Source organism: Beta vulgaris, chromosome 9, assembly GCF_026745355.1.
Source record: "Beta vulgaris subsp. vulgaris cultivar EL10 chromosome 9, EL10.2, whole genome shotgun sequence".
In the NCBI taxonomy this organism is placed as follows: Eukaryota; Viridiplantae; Streptophyta; class Magnoliopsida; order Caryophyllales; family Amaranthaceae; genus Beta; species Beta vulgaris.
In genome coordinates this window covers 29,598,383-29,623,584 of record NC_079210.1, presented here as the reverse complement: position 1 = coordinate 29,623,584, position 25,202 = coordinate 29,598,383, and the positions used below count along the sequence as shown (strand labels likewise).

Below are 25,202 nucleotides of genomic sequence, written 5' to 3'. Positions count from 1 at the left end.
TTCTTAATAGCACTCGCCTGTCCAATTTTCGAAAGCAAGTTAGATGAGGGCATTATGAATAAGCGACACGATAAAAAAAGTGAAACCGACACAAAAAAAAAAAAAGTCAAATTAATCACTAGCGGAAAAGTTCCTAACATATATAGTTAAAATTGACTTTACTATTTATAAGGTAGTACTATTTAGAGGTATATTTTTTCATAACTTGATATTTAAAAAGTTCCAATTGGTACATTTATAAAAATATAAATTATTGATATATTAGGAAAGAGAGGCAGAGTGAGTTTGTTTCACTATTTTATTAAGCAGCGAACATAAATCAAATCAAAATAACTACTTGAATTATCAGCAAACATTATCTAAATTAACTAACTAAATATCAAATAAAAATCAAAATTACATAAAAATAACAACAAAAAACAAACGAAAGTAAAATAAAGAAAAAATACAAACAAATTAACAAAGAGATAGATACAAAGAAAATCTCAATAAGAATATACTCCCTCCGTTTTCTAAAGATCTTCCCTCTTTCCGTTTAAGGGTGTTTCCAAAAGATCTTCCCTCTTTTGCTTTATTCCTTATTTGGCAAAACAAATTTCCCTATTTACCCTCTCATGTCACTATCATATGGTCCACCATTACATTATTAATTCAATTTTAATCTCTTTCTCTCTCCTACTTTAACCCCTTTATATTTGTTTATTTATCTTAATCCCTTTCTCTCTCCTACTTTACTCACACCATGCCCCACACAACTTGATTTTCCTTGGTATCTGTAGGAACAGTAAGTGGGAAGATCTTTAGGAAACGGAGGGAGTAGGAACTAACAATGCAATTGCAAAAACAAAAAAACATCAAAAATACACCGTAAATAACTAAGAAAATAACAACAACCATATAAACGAAATTAGAACACCTCCAACAACAAAAGCAACACCTCGTTAGCAAATCTTCAGTCGTTTATCAAGGATAGCGGGGAACACCGAAAGCGGTGGCGGAAAACCCTGTCAAAAATCAACACACCCAAATAACACATTTTCAAAATCCTTTAGTAGATATACAAAGAAAATCTCATACCCTATAACCCCATTTTTGAATAGTAATGATAATTATTTATAGTGTTTATTAAAATTTAACCGATATTTCGTCGTGTCAATCATCTCATTGTCTCATTTATTAGTAAATTAATTAGAAAGTAACAAAAATTCATATCATAAAATAGATAAACCAATCATATATATATATATGTATATATATATATATATATGTATATATATATATATATATATATATTATATATATATATATATATATATATATATATATATATATATATTCTCGAAAAAATATGTTGCATCTTTACAAGGTAATGAGCGGAAGTGCTAACTAGTAAATAGTTATGCTAGTTATATTGCTCTATGGTGAATTATTATTTATGAGACTATACTTCTTGGGATATTAATTATACAACTATTGTTTACTCAATTAATGTTTTGATTGTAGTCATTTACATGAACTGTAGTATAATATATAACATACTTATATGAATGTGTGATTCTATCTAGGAGGACAGTTTAAGCAATAAGTTTGTTTTGATCGGCGGTTGGGATGAAATGATCTTTTCTTTTTTGGATTTTAAACAGAGAACAGATTCATCTAACATCTTTACATTTTATATTTATCATTATTCAAAAATTATATTCAAATTTTTGCTTATCTTCAATTAATTAGTGAACTCATATACATTATAACAAACCTTATAGTACACGAAATTATGCATCGAATAAAGACCTTGCTAATATGCAAAAAGATATAGTAATTTCACAAACATCAATATATGTTTTTTTTCGAATTAAGTAAGTGGATTAATGAAGCAACATTTACAACCTATACCTCCCAAAAGGAAGGGAAACCAACTAGGTTGGACTCCCTAATCTAAAGGGGGGAGAAACTGACCAGCAGGGTCACTAGGAACAAGTTTTACAAAGTCACAAGCCAGTTGTAATCTGCCCTAGAGATTTTCTTAGGTAATACAACCATTACACGTGTTCTAATGAGATTTTTAACTTGATTAACACTAATTTCTATCCTTGGTATACACTGATACAAGTATGCTGAGTTCGTACAACTCCAAATTACCTAAGTCAAAGCACTTAGGCTAGCTAGTATAATACTTCTCTGAAATTTAGTTCTCCTGCTCAGCTACACTCTTCTTATGATCTGTTGCAATTCCTCTTTTGGACATTATATACCCAACTAGATCATGATCTGTTTCAGATAAGCTCTACTTTAAGGACATTCAAAAAATATACGTGGATGATGCTCAGTTGCATTAGCACATATCTGGCATTGATCAGTTGAGCTAATTCCACACCTAGCCAATCTTACTGTTGTCTGTAATCTCTCTTGCACAGCCAGCCATGTTATGAATTGATGCTTAGGAACCCCAAGTCTATTCCAAACAGCACCATCCCATATAACACCAACTAGTTCTCCACAAAGCTTCTCATAAACTGCCTTGACAAAGTATGTTGTCATTTGCCTAAGTTCCTATTCTGTGTATATCAGCTTGATTTATTCTTTAATATTGCATACCTTCTTTCTGTACCAACTAGCACCTGTATTAGGTGTATAGTCCCACCAACTTCCATATTTCAAGTACACTGAATGTATCCATTTAAGCCAGACACTATCTTGCTTTGTAGATACAACCCATACATACTTGCCTATGAAGGCTACATTCCAGAACATCACATTTCTGAAACCCAAACCACCTGCTGATTTTGGCCTACACAATGAATCCCAAGCAACAGAGCCTGACTATTGACAATAATATTGTCCACTCCACAAAAAGCATATGTAAATGCTACATATTTCTTGCAAAATTTTCTTTGGTGATAGAAAGACATGGGCCCAATACATGTGCAAGCTAAGTAGTACTGAATTAATGAGTTGTACCCTGGATGTATATGAAAGATTCCTAGAGCACCATACCCTGATCTTCCCAATCATCTTCTCTATAAGACCTCACATTGTGCTGCAGTTATTCTCCTGGCACTAATGGGCACCCCCAGATACTTGAATGAAAGATTCTTTTGTGCAAAACCTGACATATGCTGCTCTTTGCTCCTCTGAAGGATCCATGCCACAGGTGTACATAGCAGATTTATGTGCATTAGCCTTTAAACCTGAAGTCTTTGAACATAGTTTAAAGGCTCTTAGCAGTAGATAGATAATAATAAATTCTCCCTTGCAACATAGTATGAGGTCATCTGCAAAGCAGAGATGTGTCAGTCTCATCTCCTTACACCTAGGGTGAAACTTGAACTGCTCAAATTCACTCATTTTTGTCAAGATTCTTGGCAAATACTCCATGCATAATACAAAGAGTAGGGGTGACAATGGGTCACCTTGACTCAGGCCCCTTGATGATTTAAAAAACCCTCTCACGGTTCCATTTCGCACGATGAAAAATGTTGGGGTTGTTACACAAGACAATATCAGTTTTACGAATGATGCAGGGAAGCCTAAGGCAGTTAGCATTTCCTTCAAGAAGTCTCAGCTAACTGTATCATAGGCTTTCTGTAAGTCAATCGTCAATATACAGCTTGATTGAGCTTGCTTCCTTCCATAATGCTTGATAAGGTCTTGCAAAACCATAATATTATGGACTATGTATCTCCGAAAGACAAAGCCACTTTGATTCTCCATAATCAACTCAGGTAGTACCTTCCTCAGCCTCCCACATATAACCTTTGTAATACTTTTGTAAATTGTATTACAGCAGGTTATAGGCCTGAATTCAGTTACATTATGAGGGTATTTATGTAACACCCCGATAATTAGCTCTTTTCAGAAATACCTTTCCAATATTAAACATAGAGAATTGTCAAAGCATTATCGCCCGTATGATAACGTATCGGCTTATTCAGAATTTTGCAGCGGAAAACATATAACTAAACTTTATACTTTAATATAATAACTAAATAAGTAATTAAAACCAAACACACTATAAATGTATACTTCAAACCAACTTATTATAATATGTTCCTACTAAGGTAGTAATTATATTAATAAATTACACAAGCTCTCCATTTCCAGATTCCCAATGATGCAACATCTGTGAAACTGTAAATGTCAATGCTCTAAAGAATCTGCTCACCAAAATGGATCATCACAAGATCAATAAGGCAAAACCATGATCAACAATCACAAACAAAGCACATAATCATCAAAGCTGAGTATTACATAGTATTACATAAACATTCCTAACATGATACTAATAAATTACGTGCAGGGATAACAACGTAACATTCTGCAGATAACTTATGCTGAACTAAACTTTAAACATCTTTTTAGCACTTTAATAGAATAGTTATTGGAGTTGAGGTTTCTTATCTAACTTGCCTTCACATAGGAAGATGAAATACGGGCGCAAATTCGTATTCTAGAATGACCTGCAATATCGAGGAACCTTTGAAAATAGTAGGGATGGTGATCAATCCATCTCCCAGAAAAAGCCATGGGCTACCACCATGTACTCCAACTCCTAATCTCCAACTCTAGACGTGCACCAGTCTAAAGTCTATGACTATCCACGTTACACTTTACCAGTGGCGGATCTAGAGTTGACATTAAGTGGGTTCAAGTCAAAGTCAAAGTCAAAAGTCAAACTTATAGACTGAAAAAATAAATATATATAACAAGAAAAATAATCAATTTATTAAAGTTTAAACCAAACTGACACATATTTAAATATTAACTTGTTTCTGTTTTTTGACAATTGTCCTCGACGAGGTTTCATTTTCAGAAAATACTGCATAATATTTTCATTTGTGACACTATCAAACATCTCATCTTCTATGAATGTTACCAAGCAATCATTCATCCATTGATCACCCATTCGATTTCGCAACTTGTTCTTGACATAATTCATGGAAGAAAAAGCCCTTTCAACACTTGATGTAGCAACTGGAAGGATTAGAGCTAGCTTTAAGAGAAAATACACCATTGGATAGACAACATGTTTTCCCGTTTCCATTAACTTAGAAGAAAGTTCACCTATCCCTTTTAACTCACATAATTCTTTCTTAGAACGCATATCAACAATATAATTCCCAAGTTGATTTTCAAGTGGTCCAAGATAACCTGTAGAAAAGTCACTTGGATAGAATAGAGCTAACTTGAGCAACTTTTGCGTATCAAAAGCCTGAAATGAGTTGATTGGACTTAAAGAAGCCACACATAGAAGAATGTCAGTCGTCTCCTCATCAAACCTATTGTTGATCTCTTGGAGAAGAAAGTCAATAGTTGCATAAAATATTTCAGCACGATAACGATGAAGATTTGAGACCATTGGTGCCTTACGCTTGGACTTACCTTCCAAAGTAAATCTTTCGTTCATATTGGGAACAGAATTTTCATGCGTGTCGCAAAATGAAGAAACTTTATCTAATAGAGATCCCCAACCATCATCTCTCATGGATTGTAATCGTTTCCTAGTTATGTTAACTTGGTCAATAGCATTTAGAATATCCTGGTCTTTGCGCTGCAATGCCATAGACAAATCATTTGTAATTCCCAATAGCAGGAACATGAGATGTAAAGGGAAAACAAAATCAAAAGATTCAACCAACTTCTTCATTATTCGTGCTTCACCCCTATGTTCAGACTCTATGCCTTCCTCGTCAATATACTCAAGGGTATCTATTAACGAAGAGAGCATGACTAGTAAACTATTGAGAGTTTTATAATGAGATCTCCATCGAGTGTCAGCAGGCCTTTGTAGACTTGTTTCTTGATGTAGACCTCTTCCGCTTTGAAATGCACCACTACATATGCCGTCTTTGACTTCATCTGCCCTTTTAGCACGAAGTACATCATGACGCCTACAAGATGCTCCAACAATATTCATCAATCGTGATAGTAGACTAAAAAATGAAGCAATATCACCTTGTTTTGATGCCACTGCCACAAGTGTTAATTGGAGTTGGTGTGCAAAACAATGGATGGAAAATGCTGATTTATTTTCTTTTAAAACCAATGTTTTTAATCCATTAAACTCGCCTTGCATATTACTGGCTCCATCATAACCTTGCCCATAGATTCTTGATACAGTCAAACCATTTTCTGACAAGATAAAATCAATGGCTGCCTTCAGTGTCAAAGTTGTGGTATCGGGTACATGTATAATACCTAAAAATCTCTCTGTCACGATACCCTTGTGATCAACATAACGCAATACTATAGCTCCTTAATTGAAACATTACGTGATTCATCAACTAAGATACCAAAAATGTCATCTCCAAGGTCTTCCATAATGGCCTTCACTGTCAATCGAGAACAAGCATGAACAATATCTTTTTGAATCTCAGGGGAGACTAATTGCAAATTTTTTGGAGCATTTTCAAGAACAACTTTATCAATATCTTCATTATTATTTGGTAGAAATTTCAAAAGTTCAACGAAATTACCCCGATTTTTTGAATTTGTCGACTCATTATGCCCTCTAAAGGCTAAATTCATTCGCAAAAGCCATTTTATACATTCGACTGTAGCTTCTAAGCGATTGCGATAATCCTCCTTCTCCTTATCACTAAAAACATTGAACATGTCCTTGACAATTTGTACTTCGTTCTTTAAAGTTTCAAACATAGTGTATGCTTGATTAGGAGAACTCCCACATTCACCCACATGGATATCCAATCTTTCTTTTTTATTCCAAGATGACCACCCAACAGTAACAAAAGCATCACCTCCTCCTTTTTGAGAATCATCATACTTAAACAAATAACAATATCGACAGTAAGCTGCGTCTTTCACAATACTGTACTCCAACCAATCACCATAAGTATCATACCAATCTGGATTAAAACGACGTTTCGATCCCCCTATGATTCTTTGAGGAAAATCACGTTTACGAGGTTGAAAAGGTTATTGTAAAACATAATATTTCCTTATCTCAATCTGATCATTTATATGGTAATCAGTAATTTTGTTCCTTAAGCCTGGATCAGCAGGGAGGTTGCTCAAATCAACACGCTTATACTTAGAGGGCTGTTTAGATATTTGCGGTAATCTACTTGCATCATTCCCATCTTCACTTTCTATCTCTACATCTTGATTTGTTTCTTCTTCAGTTGAGTTGTTTGATTTTAATTAATTAAGTAACGTATTCTGGGGACGTTTTGACCTCTACATTAACAATAATTGTATACAATTAAAAACAAATCTAAATTTGAATAAATAATTTAGAATTTCAAATGTTGACTATATTTAATTACTCTAAACATTAAATACTCACTAACTCACCACATAAAAAACGGATCTAAATTGTGAATTGAAACTAGAGCATAATAAGTTAATTCTATAATATATTCATCATTGATTTAGATTTGTAGAAGAAAAAATAATCTTTTAAAAAATAAACAGTGTTTTTTTACCTTTTATCCTGTGGAATTAGCCGACTATTGAAATTGTTGGAATCTGGGATAATTGTTCTCCATATATCTGACTTCCCGGCTTGCCCAGTAAAATTTTGTCAAAAAACACATATATGATGGTAATTTGCTAGTGTGATGTTGTGACGACTATGTGATGCGACAGATGAATTGTTTTCTCCGGTGGAAAAGAGGGTAGGCTTATAGTACCGTAAAAATTGAAGCAAACTGATTTTATTTACTGTATTTGATATTTTTATATTACTGTTTCCAAGTAGGATAGGGAGATACTTTAACTAGCTTACCTATTTTTCCGCTAGAAACAGATGAAAAAGCTGCACATGGGAAGTAGTTTTATTGAACTAGTCAACTAACTACTAGATAAGAAAGCAAAGGAAATTCTGCAGAATCCCTTCCACTCACGTTTCATCTTTTTTCTTTCTTTTTTTTTCCCCAAATTTAGTTCACTATATAATTTTTCCTAAAATCTAAGTGGGGTCATTTGACCCCCCATCCTAAAACATAAATCCGCCCCTGCACTTTACGTGATTTACAATTTATTACTTGTTATGACACACACAAGTAATACAGAAATATCAAATCAAACATTCACATTTGAACTTCTTTTATCTTAGGATTTAATAAGTGATCACACAACTTACAATCCAAGATTACTTATTTAATCTCAATCTTTCTTGTTTTGTTGAACCTAGCCAACAATCAATCTTACCTTTCAAAGGCATAACTTGTGAACTTACTAAATAAGGCCCACATTCCTTGTAATGTAGTGAAAATAATACTGTAAGGGAACACATGAATAAACATGATTCAATCTCAATAATATATTAATTCCCCCATGGAATTAATAGCTAAAGTTTCCGTCCACATACTTGCATCAATAATTACATACAAAGATGATATCTTTAACTCATAATCAATCTCATAATTAACATGTTTGCACACGGGCATAAAACATGTAAAATCCAGTCATACTAGAAATCACATATGAACTTATAAAGTACCTATACATGATACTACACCTTTTCCTTCTTAAATCGTGATACTATATCACGTAACATATAGGTATGTACATACCTTATGTAAACCAACTGATAGGCCACCTTTAATCACTTAAAAGTCACCTCCTGAATAATCTCCGCCTAAAATAATCACTATAAACCAAAATCAATACTCTAAATAAAATACAACAACTTTAGAATACTTTAAATCCCCTTTGAAATATTTAAAAGTTGTTTTGACTATTAAAACTTAAATTACTTTTAATGTCTAGGATAGTTTACCATACTAGTAGTAAAAATCCTTAAGAATCCATTATTAAAACCCTTCCTAAAATTCCAGAACCTTATAAAATTATAAATATCTCTTTAAACATACATAGACATGTTTAAATTCATAATTTAAAACAATCTCATAGTTAATAACCTGTTACTATGATTTCCGAATAATTAACACTCTAAAAATCCATGCTTTGATAATTAAAAACTCGATCGAAAAATAATAAACAAATTTGAAATTTCATTCTTTTAATACATAATATAGAAATTAATCAATATTAATCATTAGAATAGTAAATTAATGTTAATAATCATCATAAGTATTAAAATAAAGCATAAAAACATGATCTTTAATGGAAACTTGAGGAAGAAGAAAAGAAATTAACCAACAATTCAAAGAACCAAGAAGAAGGAAGGTGCCGGACCAAGAATATCACGCTGCAGCAGTGGCACAAGAAACAAATTTGTGATTATGGAGGTGTGGTGACGTTTCTTGTCGAAGAGAAACGTTACATGAAGAAGAAGAAAGAAACTTCAGAGAAAACCAAAATCACATGTAAGACAGATAAAGGAGAGAGAAAGTCGGCTGGTCTGAGGGAGGAGAGAGAAAATAAATTCTTGTGTGGTAAAATAATTGGGTATTAAGGTATTTGTAAAGAGACTTTTTCTTTTGGGCTTAGAAAAAGGAGATTGGGTTCAAATAGAATTTGATGATGAATAGGATTAATGAATTTGAACTCCTAACATCAATATAAATTCTTTTTCTAATCTACTTAGAATTTTGGGTTCCTTAAGCCCATTTAAACTTCTTTTCCAAATCAAATTAGTATTTCAAACATTTTTCAAAGCATGCCTAAATGACTTTTTTTTAACTTCCTTAAATCCTTTAACTAATTTCTTTGACTTCCAAAATAGTCAACCTTCTTTAAAATAATTAAATCGTTTAAAACTAAATTATGTTTAAAGATAAATATATAAATACTAAAATATATTTATAAAATCCATAAAATTACGAGGGATTACAATCTACCTCTCTTAAAACAAGTTTCGTCCCGAAACTTGACACGAAAAACTCATACATTTTCAAAAGTTTGAAACTCATATTTCCTTTAAAAAATATTGTGCCACTTATTATGCGCACACTTTTGCTAACTTAAAAAACTTGTGTTACTTATGAACACGTTTTCTTATGCGGAGAATCTACTTTTGCACTAATATGTGCAAATTATCCATAAAAGCCATACAAATGCACAAAAATCTCATAAAAATAGACAAAAAGCGCGAAATTTATCGCATTCTATCCCCCTTAAAGAAAACGAGTTAATTTTTTTCAAGGAATAAGTCTGGATACTTTTTTTCCATCTCATCTTCGGCTTCCCACGTGGCCTCTTCAGACTCGTGGTTAGACCAAAGTACTTTCACAATGTGGACGTCCTTATTGCGTGTACTACGCACTTTCTGTTGAGAATCTTGCCAGGTCTTTCCTCATATGTGAGGAAACTATCGATCTGAATGCGTTCAGACTCTAGGACATGACACTCATCATGGATATACCGTTTGAGTTCGGAAATATGGAACACATCATGCATCTTCTCAAACTCCATTGGCAATGCCAATCTATAGGCAACTTTCCCAATTCGCTCCAGAATCTCATATGAGCCTACATATTTAGCACTTAACTTGCCCTTTTTCCCAAATCTCATGACTCCCTTAGTGGGTGATACTTTCAAGAACACCTTATCCCCTATGACAAACTCATCGTCGCGTAGTTTAAAGTCAGCATAACACTTTTGCCTATCTTGCGCAGCTTGAATTCTAGCATGAATCAGTCTGACATTCTTGACGGTTTGCTCAATAAACTCTGTCCCCAAGACTATATTCACTAAAGTCATTCCAACAAAGGAGGCTTCTACACTTCCGTCCATATAATGCTTCAAAAGGTGTCATCTTAATGCTCGCATGATATCTATATATTGCTATAAGAAAACTCAATCAGGTCTAATTGATCCTCCCAACTACCTTGAAAATCAATAGCACATGCTCTCAACATATCCTCCATAGCCTGGTTATTCCTCTTAGTCTGACCATCAGTCTCAGGGTGAAAGGCTGTACTCATCTTCAATGTTGTCCTAAGATTTAACTGGACCTTTTTTCCAAAATTTCGAAAGAAACCTAAAATCACGGTCAGAGTTGATATCCTTTGGAACTGCATGTAGTCTCACCACATGCCTAATGTATGAATTAGCAAGTTGCTTCTTTTTCCATGTCTCCTTAACGGGTATAAACACAGTAGATTTGGTCAATTTATTCACAATAACCTAAATAGTGTCATTACCATTCCTCGTTTTAGGTAAGGCAGTCACAAAGTCCATAGAAATAGAATCTCACTTCCATCCAAGAACTTCTAAGGATTGAATCTTCCCCACAGGTCTCTTATGATCTATGTTCACCTTATGGCAGGTTAGGAATTTAAAGACATACTCAGCTACCTATCGCTTCATATTTGGCCACCAATAGTTACCCTTAAGGTCTTTATACAATTTGTCACCTCTAGGGTGCACATAATATGGAGTATTATACCCCTCATCCATAAGGCATCTCTTAAGGTCATTACATTTCTGTGGTACACACCACCTCCCTTTAAACCATAAACACCCATCACATGAATCTTAAAGTCAGCTTCCCTACCTTGCTTCATTTTCTCCTTGATCTTATCTAGGTGCTCATCCCCAACTTGACCCTCTTTGATCTCGTCGAAAACTGACAACCCCAAAGATAAGGCGCTCAGTCTTACCTCACTTTCCCCAGGATTTAAGATTTCTAGGCTCAACCTTTGCATATCTCGACATAACTCCTAAGGAACTATCAAGGCCCTCACGCTATGACTCGATTTTCTACTCAAGGCATAAACAAAGACATTCGCTTTCCCCTCATGATACTGGATGTCTAAGTCATAATCCTTAATCAATTTTAGCCATCTTCTTTGCCTCATATTCAGGTCTTTTTGGGTGAAAATGTACTTCAAGCTCTTATGGTCTGTGAATATCTTACAAGTTGCTCCATAGAGGTAATGTCTCCAAATCTTTCATGCAAACAATATGACAACTAACTCTAGATCATGGGTAGGGTCATTAGCCTCATAAGGTTTCAATTGACGCGATGCATACGCAATTATCTTCCCATTCTGCTGTAGCACACATCCCAAACCATTCTTAGAAGCATCATTATACACCTCGAATCACTCATTCCCATTAGGCAGGGTCAAACCATTTGCAAAGGTTAAATGTTCTTTCAAAATCTGAAAAGGCTTCTTCACACTTTTCACTGCACTCAAATTTCGACTCCTTTTTCATCAAGTTGGTGATAGGCCTCGCTATCTTCGAGAAATCTCTCACAAATCTCCTATAATAGCCAGCTAGACCGAGGAAACTTTTGATATCTGACACGTTCTTTGGAGTTGGCCACTAACTCACAACTTGAATCTTAGAAGGATCTACTGAGACTCCTTCCTTAGATACATAGTGACCCAAAAACTACCTTCTCCAAACGAAATTCACACTTAGAGAACTTGGCATACAATTGGTTTTTCCTCAATGTCTCCAAAATGATCCTCAAGTGCTCATCATGATCAGTCTCATTCCTCGAATATATCAGTATGACATCAATGAAAAGCACCACAAGCTTATCTAGAAACTCATGAAAGATCCTATTCATTAAGTCCATAAATATAGCAGGAGCATTAGTTAACCCAAAGGGCTTTATAGTGAACTCATAATGACCATAACGTGTTGTAAAGGCAGTCTTAGGTACATCCTTATCAGTTACCCTTAATTGGTGATATCCTGAACGCAAGTCAATCTTCGATAACACACTCGCTCCATTCAACTGATCGAATAGGTTATCTATTCTAGGCAAAGGGTCCTTGTTTTTGATGGGTACATTGTTCAGGTCCCTATAATCAATATATAGCCTCATGCCACCATCCTTTTTCTTCACAAAAAATACAAGAGCTCCATAAGGTGATGCACTAGGCATGATATAACCTTTATCCAATAGTTATTGCAATTGCATTTTCAGCTCAGTCATCTCAGGAGGTGCCATTCTATAGGGTGCCCTAGATATAGGTGCAGTTCCAGGAACTAAGTCTATGGTGAACTCAACAACTGTCGCAGGTGGCATACCTGAAATCTCACTTGGAAACACATCCATGAACTCGTTCACAATTGGAACATCCTCAAGCTTCACTCCAACTTCCTTACTCACATCCTACACACTATAGAAGAATAACTCACACCCCTTTTTCAACAACTTCCTCACTTGCATAGCAGAGATAACTCCAAATTTCTGGGGTTTCCCACAACGTCTATACAAGGTCAATTTTCCCAAAGTGTTTCTCTAATCTACCTTTTGAATCTCACAGTCGATGTGAGCCTTGTAAAGACTTAACCAGTTCATCCCAAGAATCACATCTAGGTATCCCAATTGAGTTCTATTAACTCAAATGGAAAAACACGGTCTCCTATCTTCAAAGGCAAATTTCTAAACAACTTGGTACACCTTATGATCTCCCCAGTAGGAATACTGATAGACAAGTCAATTTCTTTATAACCTACTAACCCTAGACTCGTTAGGACAGATGATGATATAAAAGAATAAGTTGCCCTCGAATCAAATAATGATTCAACAAGGGCTGAGTTGATAGAAAAATAACTAAAAAACTACGTCGGCAGATTTCTCAGCTTTCTTCTGACTCATCACATACAATTTACCTGCAGGCTTATTCTGCTTGGGATTCTCACTTGCAGGCTTACTATAGTTCCCCTGGTTACTCTGTTGTCCTCCAGATTTAGGACCATGGTATCCTGCACTACAAAAAAACAGATATAGAGGCAAGCCAAAATTGCATCTAAATATATATTTGTAGCCTCTAATGGTGTTTAGAAGCAATTTTCTCGCTGCCTCTAATTACTCCGTTGCTAATTATATGTTGCCCCTAATGCAACCTTTTTGAGGCACACAAGTTATAATGCTGCTAAAGCCACTTACATTTCGAGGCAACCATAAACCTATAGCTAATTATTGGTTGCCCCTAATGCCACCTTTTTTAGGCACACAAGTTCGAGGTGCTACTAAAGCCACTTACATTTAGAGGCAATCATAAGCCAATCGCTAATTATCGGTTGCCCCTAAAACCCCCTTTTTGGGGCACACAAGTTATATTGTTGATAAGACCACTTATATTTAGAGGCAACCATAAGTCCATCTCTATTATATGTTGCCTCTATGCAACCATAAGTCTATCACTAAAGGATGTCTTTAGATGCAACTTCTGTCATTTCCATTAATACTATTAGGGGCAGCTACACAATTTACATTTGAAAATTTATGAATATATATATATATATATATATATGTATATATATATATATATGTATATATATATATATATATGTATATATATATATATATATGTATATATATATACGGAAAGTAAACCAACTAAACAATTTAACGAATCAATAAAAAGTTACTATATAGATAAATATAATTGTCATTTACAAAAACACCTTAATAAACTAACATTTCTCTTTGGTTGTTCACAAGTGTTACACTAAACAGGAATTGGAAACTAGAAGAGAAAGAAAAAATGATATTTAATGAAAGCCTCAGTCTCTGTTAGTGTCATCCATTTTTCTTCCTCATATTATTCTTCAATTGTTTGCAAATAGTTAGATTCCTAGACATCTGCAACACATGCATATAGTAATATTAGTTTAATAAAGCTGTAATAACTTGTACAAAAATTGGCTTAGCATGCTGCAGATTTGCAGAACAATAGTACAACTAAAAATAAAAATGAAATCAATTCTGTAAAACTGACAATAACGTCTATTTAGTGAAATGGAAAAACAATTATACGTCAGCCACTAACCAATTCCAAGATGAGTATTAACACTTGCATAAGGTGTTGTACCCGTTAGGCTCTTGTTCTCTCTGCAATATCATAAGCATTCACTCAATCAAGAAGAAGCCAAAGGAGTAAAGAACAACCTCTAAGTAGAAGAATCAACACCCCAAAGCAATCAAAAGTTGTAATTTACAAGGATGAAACTAGGGGCGTCAATGAGCCGGTACACTCGCGAACAACTTGTTTACTTCATTTGCATTCCTAACTTGTACTTGATTCGTTTCCCGACCAAGTCCCATTAAGAAATTAATAAGCATTAAGGCAAATATCTATTCAACGGGCAAGCAGCTTTAGCAATGACTTTGGAGACATTTAACTACTTAGAGAAACAAGTATTTCTCCTACATTAAGGATAGAATACAATTCACACAAAAACTAAACCAAATTTTGAGTCTTACACGCAACAAACTAGATCCAAGTTCCCTGAGTCGCACTCGCTTCCACCAATTCACCTCCAAGCAAAAACCATTTGGCCACCATAGAACTACCCCATTTTTAGCTACCTCAATCACACAAAGGTACAACAACAAACCACCCAAAATCGCTTCATAATATAATTTTTTTTAAAAACAACGAGACCAAAATTGACCCCAATGAATATACAATCTAAGTGTGGTAACAAAGCAGACTACTATAAAACATGCTATCTAGGACAAATTAACTTGAGGGATTGTACATTAAAGACTTACTCCGTATAAAAAATGGAAATACAAATAGAACAAATTTCAAATAACATGACTTTAGGTATGAATAATACGTAGCTAGTCTTTAAAATTCGAAGAAAAACTTAACCAAACCAACTCACATTCAACTATTCAAGGTTCTAACCAAGTGCATGAAACTCTACCATTAGAAGCACTACAGAGTAAAATAGGCTATAACATACATTATCAAACACTTGCTAGAATGAAATAAAAGCACTCAAAAAATTAACATATACAAGATTCTCAGGACTTAAATTAACACTGCATTTCCTATGTGTCTCATAATTTTAGGCTAGGACTCCCTTACTCTTTGAATTAACAATTCCTAACAACACTTTTACCACTCTTGGCAAGTGAATGCCTTGTTCGTTCACCTTAAATCAACTAGTTCAAAGAATAATTAAGTCCATTTTATCTCTTTTAGGTTCAATTAAGTTTGATTAGAGCTACCAATTTTCAATTAAGCAGAAATAATAAAGCTTGAATAAAGCATACCTCTATTATATTACTTCAACAACAATTTTCACAACAAATCTACATGTAACAAATCAATGCTATTAAAGGCAGTATATAGTGTAATGATAGCAAATTACAATAAATTCGAACCAAATAAAAGCAGCAGACGACAGTAAATATAAGCCAAACAACAACGACAATTCGATTTGCACAAGAAACAAGAGTAAAGAAAAAATATAAACAGCACAACAATCAAGCAATTAAGCACGAAAACGAAGCTCTAAAATCAAATATAGAAAATGAATGATGATAAAAGCAATTAAAAAGGAAAAATACCTAATTTTTTTCTAATTCATGCCCTTATACCTCAAAAACAAAAAAATCCCAAAATTGGTTTTGATTTTTGATAATGGCAACCTCTGAAAATTCCCTGATGAGATGCGAATTAAGGAAGGATTTGAGTTATTGGAACTGTAACCGTGAAGCAGAAACGTTGGGTAGGCGGTAGCAGTAGCGAGGTGGCCCAGCAGCAACAAAGTGTCAAGCAGTAACAGCTGCAACCCGTCAAGTGGTGTCGTCGTCGACATTTTCAGAAATTGCCGTCTTGAGAAAGAGAGGAAGGTCGGTGGTGACGAGTGAGGAGGAGAGAGGAGAATTGGTAGTGGAAAGCGAAGGGTTTTGTTTTTCTTGTTTTGAAATGTCGGGTAATAAGGCTGCATGAAGATATTTGGGCGTAGATTATTGAGTCTCTTGTATATCTCAAAAAAAATATTAAGTCTCTTGAAACTTTTATACTTTTTTTTAAGGGATACTACCTCCGTTTCCTAAACATTTTCATTGTTACTATTTCTACATATATCAAAGAGGATCCATTTGTGTGGGGTATGTGGTGGGTAAAGTAGGAGAGAGAAAGATGTTAAGATAAATAAACAAATAAAAAGTGGTTGAAGTAGGAGAGAGAAAGGGGGGAAAATTGAATTAATAATGTAATGGTGAACCATATGACAGGGACATGAGGGAATAAAGTAAAAGAGGGAAGATCTTTTGGAAACATACTTAAACGGAAAGAGGGAAGATCTTTAGGAAACAGAGGGAGTATTTGATAGGAAATTTTTGAATATTCCGCTATCCCAAAATAAAATAAATAAATAAATAAAATTGATCGCCCCTATCCCAAAAAATTTAGATACACTAACAAAATTTCAAAAAATTTAATTGCCCTATTCCACACATTTATTTACCCAACCATGCAAAATAATTCTTGAGAATTAGTAAGAATTATTAGAATATTTCAATGCTAATATATTACAGCAAAATTGATTTATTCTACTAGTGAAATAAAATAATTAGAATATATTGAATTATAGAACATCTCACCTAAGAAGTCATAAACTGAAAACAACAAAATCAAAACTAGGGTTTCGACGAGAAACACGAATCTAACCATAACACCGAAATCTTAAGAGCGGTTCGTGGGAAGATTAACATCTTTATTGACGTTAGTAGTAACAAGCTTAAATAGGAATAATTAGGGATTTTGAATTGGGGATTTTGGAATGATTTTGATGAAAAGGGTTTCTTGATGTTGGTGCAAACAGAAAGGGCTTTTTTTTGTTTTGGTCTTTCAGACCCCAAATTTTAATAGATGATACAAATCCAGCTTGCTCGCTATAGTAGTTTCCACTTCTTTTTTTTCGCTAATGCCTTTTTTTGGGAAATTTCTTTCAGATGTTATAAACTCATAAACTTATTTTAACTTATTGAAGTAACATATGTTCACTTATTGGACCGTATTAATTTGTAATATTTTTATAAACTTACGACATTGCTTGATTTATTATGTGAACTACTAAGGGTGGGTGAACTATTCTGATCTAATTTGTAATATTTTTATAAACTTACGACATTGCTTGATTTAGTCCAAATCCAATCCAAATAAAATTTGGACTCAATTTTTCAATCCAAATCCAATTCAAATTTTCGTACAGTCTAATCTAATCCGATCCGAAAATATGAGAGATGGGTTGGCAAATGACTTATCTTTGATGTAGACTTTGGGGTTAAACCTTGCTCCATAAAAATTGGGCTAATGATATATATATATATATATATATATATATATATATATTATATATATATATATATATATATATATAGAGAGAGAGAGAGAGAGAGAGAGAGAGAGTCGGGATCCGGTGAGAATGAATAGTTATGTGAGAATGAATAGTTATGTGAGAATAGCTTAATATGTGAGAATTAACTACAAGCGTTAGATCAAAAAAGAACCAAGGGCTGCGATTTGACCAACACTAGTAACAAAACCCAGCATTATACACACACAGACTTGCGATTTTAGCGGGAAAAAAAAATTGAGAGCGTGAAGTGTGATTCTTCTCACTGAGGAATTCATACCTCTCATCATCTACGACTAATTACAAACAAAAATCTCAACCTTTTCGTCCTAATTGATTCTTCAAAATTGATTCTCCAAAATCAGGTATGAAATATAAACCTAGTTAATGAATTTTGTCCAATTTTATCCTTTTTTTCTCTTGAATTTTGTAGAATTCAATCTAATTTTTCGATTTTCGTTGAATTGTTCATAATGAATCTCCCATCTAGAGCGACTATATATTGGGCAAATATTCGTTTTTGATAAAGAAGTTCTGGCCAAATTCAATAAAAATGTTGGTACTTTTTCTATAGTTTGAATCTTTTTTTTTTGTTTTGCTACAAATTCTGTGTCCCATGAAGTAACCATGTTGTCCATGTTGCGAAGTGTTTAAAATTGATGGGTTTGGTTAATTGAATTTGAAGATATGTTTGATGGATTAGATTGATGTTTGGGGAGTTGTTTCAATATTTTTTTTTTTGTTTTAGTTTTCATTGCAATTGATGTTTGAATATGGAATATCTCTGCTTGTAATGGGCTTGATATATATTGGGTTTAAATTGATGTGTTTTGGGGTCAGGTTGTAACTGGGATCACTTTACCATTTGGGACAAGCTTTACACAGGGAGTACAAATGAGCATATCAGGATTTGGGATTGTGCATCTGGACAGGTTTGTTCACTTGGACACTTGAGGATCACTCCTTCCATTATGAAATTCTTCATCTATTCTAAAATAATTGCAACATCTTTATTTATGAAGCTCCAATATAATATTACTTGTAGTTGTCAGTTATAAATACTTAATATTCCTTGAATTCTTTGCAAAATCTTAGAAAAATCTTGTTTTTGAAAGAGGATAGTGGATTAGAGTCGTTCAATTACACTAGAAAATAGCCTAATGTAGTCACTATTCTTAAATATTAAGTCAAGAACTCCTAGTTGAAACTTAAATCAATAACTTTATTTTGGCTTTGTAACTTTTAGTGTTTTATGTTGTGGCAGTGTACCCAACGTGGTCTTGATGTCTTTAGAACTTTCATATATCATGTCTTTTGGTATTTAAGTAGCTCTATTGTTGGTATGCGAGAAAGAACTAACCACAATAGCTGGTCTGACTTTGGATACACCGACTCTTCTTAGACTCTGCTAGAACAGGTGGAAGTCATGTACATCAGTGCTACACTACATATAGATCAGTGCTACACTAAATGTACATCGATGCTACACTACAAGTACATTAAATCTCATGGACAATATTAAGCATTCCTTTTTTAATTGAGTTCTAATTTCACCATGTGCTTGAATGTTATTATGAATGTTTGGCATTGAAGAAGAGAGTTATTTTAAGAGAGTTGGAACTCATGTACATTTCTTTTAATAGAGTTGGAACTCATGTATATTAGGTCTTTGACATATGTACATCATAGATAACATACAAGACCATTAAATTTCAAGCAGATTCAAGAAAGTATTTCTAGTGGGAAATCTAGTAGATGATAGATAGAGTGACTGATTTCTTCTGCAAAAATCAGCTACCAAGGCTTCACATCTCAAACTCACCCTTTTTACTCTTCCTAACAAATTATGCCTTTAAACTGTGATTCCTGACTGATGCTCAAACAGTGAAAGTGCTGATCTTCCCCTTTTTTTTCTCTAGTTGTTTACTTGTTTATACCAGCTTGCTTGATATATATATGGGTCCTTTCCGAACTCTGTATACTAGACTTCAGTTGTGATATTTGAATATACATTTTTGCCTGGAAAAAATTATTTACTTTTTAAGAAAGAATGAATTCATATGCTTCCATTCTCACGTTCATTCCGTTGCCCTTGTTTCATTAAGCAACTGAACATGAGGGCAGCTCCATTTGCAGCATGCCTTCTATTGCAGAACTGCACTCACAAGTGTGAGCAGAAAGCCTGAATCTTTCAACCACATAGTATATATATCGCCTCGTCTTTGCTGTAAGGATGCCCTTGAAGAGGGTTTATTCAACTAGAGCATTGTGTGCTTAGTTCATTAGTTTTGGTAGGATCTATTACATTTTACTGCTAGCTTCTATCTTTTATCTTCAAGCTTATAACTTTTTTAGATATTAGTAAAGCAAATAGTGATACAAGTTTTAGAAAAGAAAGCTCTTTCAGACTTTCACATACTCACATTAGCTTAGAAGGGTTCTTACTGTAATAAAAAAATGGTATACAGATGGCATTCATGGCTTGAATGTACATCATAGATGGCTTCAATGTACATCACTAACATCTTCAATGTACATCAGATGGTATAGCCCCTTCTCTTGCTTTTTTTTTTCCAATTTATTACATTTATGTACATATCAATTATCAACACTTTCATTCCCCAAATTGATTTATCATTATTGATCAGTCCATTTATGTGCACCTGTGTTCGAGTAACATAGGCTACAGCTTAACCCTCACGATTAGATTATTTTTTCCATGCAGGTTCAAAGGGAGTTTCACTTACCTGCAGGAGACTTCCCTAATGTTGAGCACTTCAGGGTGGTTCTCAGGGGTTATAACTTCGACAAGTCCGAAAAATTGAAACCCCAAAAAGTACAAGTTGTTGATGACATACTGGGCTATGACATCCCTGAACTTCTCAAATCTTTCAAAAATCCATATGCTTGATTTACTGGTTGAGTTTATTTAGCTGAAGTGCTTTATCAAAGCGGAAACTCACACAAGTCAACCCGGGCTAGCTTAATAGGCAAGCCTTCTTGAAGTGGAATGGATTTGCTTCTTTATGAATTGAGAGAAGCTTTATTAGATGAACTGAAGATCCAGGTTTGCTGCCATGTCTCTCTTGTTAAAGAGGAAGGAGACTACAATTATTGGATTTTTTACCAGTTGGAGTTGTGGCCTCTTGGAAGGCTTATTATTGAACTAACTAATGGCTATATGCATATTGACAGTTAGTTTATCAAAGAAATGGGCGGGCATAATAGACTAAATTAAATGTGCATTACATGAAACATGCCACTACATAGAATGATTACATAGATTTATTTTAGTGTTTGCATGTACATTAGTGCTAATTATTTTTTTGGTGAAAACTTTAGTGCTAATTTACCGAGTGTGCTCTTCAGTTAGTTATGTACTTGTCTCTACAATATACTATATAAATATAGTAATTATTTCACTTCGTTTGCTAATCATGAAGCATTCTAAAGGCGTGTTTTGCTCTATGTCTTGGCTCTAACTTCTAATAATTGTCATTTTATAACCTATGTAGGAATCGAACCCACATCTTGCGCATAGCACATGCTCTTCCATTTGAGCTAATAGGTTTTAAAGTACAAGTAAAAAGCATAGGCAGGTGCTTATAGGGTACTTGCGTGTGATCTCCACTGTTGACAATCAATGGGATACTTTGATATTTTCATGGATAATGTATACAAAAGCTTTTGAAATAACTTGACTGAAACTCTTTAATATGTCTAATTTTATTACAACTATGACATTATTCAAATATTCTCCAATATGTGCATATGTTGCTCTCTTCATCAGTGAAACCAAATTGATTTTGCACCCAAAATCCAAACTAGTAGGAATTATTATTTGCAAAATCGTCTGCCTTAATGTGTACGTTAATTTATTACAAAGTGTGCATACCTCCTTCTGCAAGCGGTCCATAGTTGACTTTGTGCTTTCAGCTGGTCGTTGATAAAGGCAACATGCGCTGAATCATTATCATTTTGGTTTGTTGTTACCCTGAAGCGTCCTTTGTAGCTTTTGTTACCAAATCATCCTCCATATACTGTAAATTTCAGTTTATCAGAGAAGGAAGAGAAGACATAACCAATAGTCCACTGTAAAAAAGTTTGAACATCAAACTCAGTGCAATGTGGACCAAAGTTGATAATGCTCAGTATATCTCAAGACTTAAGCAGATTCTCAATCATGTTGATATGTTTGAGACAGAAGAGAAAAAAAAAGAAGTTCCCTACATTTCACCATGACTATTCTAGAATTTAATCATCTGTTTTGTTTGGCTATGCATAATGGGTACAATCTGATGATTTCGGACATGTTCATCATATGTTTACTACATGTACATCATGACTTTACTACATGTATATCAGTGCTACACTAAAAGTACATTAAATTTCTAGGACATTATTAAGTACAAGTTGGGAATTTATATTGCATAAAAGGAAACAAGTTAATTGCATATATCTGTACCAAACAAGTTTAGTGTTGTGATTTTATTCTAGCAAAAAAAAAAAAACACCCTTGTCATTAGATATGTTGTTTCCTATGGGATGTCCAAGGATGTTGCTAATTCTGCTCTCCTGTAGAAAGAACTCATTTGTTTGAAAATCAAGTTGCTTATGAAGTGAATAAGCAACAACAACGAGGAAGTTCATATGTTCCTTTTCTGTTCACAGGAAGACTTGTATACAATGTCTTAATCTGTAAGGCTTGAGACATTATTATACATGTGAAAGATGGGTTTTAGCCATCCTAGCTACTTTCATCGGTTTTGACAGGATACAATATTATTATTGTACTGTTAAAAGCATATGAACTTTCAAAACAACATCAATTCTACTAAAAAAAATATGAGCAGATGTGGCATGTGGGCACAAGAACTGAACAACATCATTAGTAACTCTGTCTATACTGTAACTAGTAGACTTAAATATACATCATAAGTTGCGTAAAAATACATCACAAGTTGCGTAAAAATACATCACAAGTTGCCTAACAATACATCACCAATTATACATGCTTAATTTCAATGTAACAACATCAAGAAATTCATTTATGATGAGCAAACTGTTTGATCGAATTTCTCCTTCATGGAATTCAAGAACAAGCCCTAAAATCAAAAATGAATTAAAAAAATGAAAATTTTGCTAAAGACACTACATTAATTTAAAAATAATTGCAAAGTAACATCATCCTATAAAAACGAAACCCTAAAAACCTGCAAATAACTACAAAATTAAGCTTAAAAAAATGTTGTTGAAGCTTCAATTGAGGACGAAAATGTCGAAGGTAGTTCAAGAAATTCGAAAATTTACCATTTAAAATCTTCTTCGAGATTCAATGGGGAACCTTGAATCTTGTTTGAGCTTTCATTGAGGACAAATTGATAGTGTTGAATGTTGTTGAAGCTTCAATGGAGGACGAAAATGCCGAAGGTCGGTGAAGAATGAGAGGAATTGGGTTTCTTTTGGACGAAGAAGTTGGGACGAAGTGACGACATTTTTTTTTGGGATTAATGAAACCCAAAAACCCAATAAATGACAGCCTTTAGATTAAAAGATCCAAGGGCTGATATTTGTTCTCACATAAGTAGCTTTTCTCACATAACTATGGTATTCTCACATGAGCCCAAATCTATTTATATATATATAAATATTATATATATATATATATGGATTTTAATATGCCTAGTCCAAATCCAATTCGATAATTCAAAATCAAAAAATTTTGAGTCTAAATCCAATCTAAAATAGAAAATGTCCAATCTGAATTGATAATTTGGATTGGATTTTGGATTTTTTCCGAATAATGGACAACCCTAAATAAACCTACTATTTTAGGATAAAGTAGGCCCTATTCAGTTCACCTTTAAAAAAATAATGTTTAGTTCTAATCAGTTCTAATAAAGTTTAATAAGTTTTAATCAGTTTTAATAAGTAAAAATCAGTTTTAATCAGTATTTAAAAAATGAGTTCAACTGTGATCAGTTCTAATCAGTTTGAATCAGTTCCAATCAATTCAATATTAAATTTTAATCAGTTTTAATAAGTTCTAATAAGTTTTAACCAGTTCTAGTCAGTTTTAATCCTTAAAATTAGTTCAGTAAAAATCAATTCTAATCAGTTCAAATCAATTCTAATCAGTTCTAACCAGCTCTAATAAGTTCTGATTAGCAAGTATAAGGTGAACTGAACTGGGCCTTAGTAATAATCTATTATAATTAACTATAATTTTTTGCACGCGATGCGTGCTTGAATTTTTTTCAAAACAGAAACTTGATTTTCTTTGGCATAAGAGTCAAAATTTGACATTAGACATACGAAGTATAATTGTTTTTAGTTGCAAAATTTTGATTGGTTTAGTTTATGTCACTTAAGTCTCTCACCATTTTTTTTTTTACTTTTCAAAGTTAAATTCTATGAACAAAATAGAAATTTTATTAAATTTATTTCTGATTTCTATTATTATGATTTTTTAGTTGATTTTTGAATTAAGTATAGTACTTCATAAATTGTAAAGAAAGTGGACACTTTGATTTCAAGTCAATTTTTTCATAAGTTGTCGTTCGTAAGTGAATTTTTAGATTTTTGTAAATTTTTCTCATTTTAGTGATTTGCATAACGTAAATTATGCAATTTTATGATTTTAGTTGACTTGTGAGTGATTGTTATAATTATATTTTTGGTATTTTAGTTTGAAGCCCCCATTGATTTGTAAGTGAATTTGTAATTTAGAATGGGAAGGGGGTAACATAGTCTCTTCATTTGGGGACACGATAGCTCCCCCCTTCCCTTATATAATAGAGATATGTTGTACTTTAATTATTGAATGATATTTTACATAAATCTTTTTACCTTGATAATTAATCGATATTATATAATAGAAAAAGATAGGTCCAAATATATGTAAAATTTCATTATATATAGGACACTATAAAAAAAGTGAATAATTTGTTTCCTTGTCTAACTTCTAAATTCTGATTTCACTACAAATACACCTCTATTTTTTATCATGACCCACCATTAATTGTGAATGGTTCTTGAGAATAGTGATTTGTAAGTAAATTTTTGTAAATATTTTTGTCTGTATTGACGTTCTAGGTTATTAGTTTTAGTTTGTATGTTAATTTGAAGTTTTAATAAAGTTTCTTGATTATTTGCATGATTTGCGTGATTTTCTCAATTGTATGACTGATTTGTAAGTTTCTTCTTTT

General features: G+C 33.4%; 1 protein-coding gene across 1 annotated transcript in view; it reads right to left on the bottom strand.

The window, feature by feature from the left end:
* Positions 1-3,558: 3,558 nt before the first annotated feature.
* The window catches only part of LOC130590198 (uncharacterized), a 51,045-nt gene continuing 29,401 nt past the window's right edge, over positions 3,559-25,202 (bottom strand). The window contains exons 6-10 of the mRNA XM_057392230.1: positions 14,667-14,728; positions 13,504-13,596; positions 6,291-6,890; positions 4,874-6,207; positions 3,559-3,753 (exon numbers count right to left, since the gene is read on the bottom strand). Coding sequence (XP_057248213.1) covers positions 3,559-3,753; positions 4,874-6,207; positions 6,291-6,890; positions 13,504-13,596; positions 14,667-14,728 — 2,284 coding nt within the window. The remainder of the gene's footprint in view (positions 3,754-4,873; positions 6,208-6,290; positions 6,891-13,503; positions 13,597-14,666; positions 14,729-25,202) is intronic.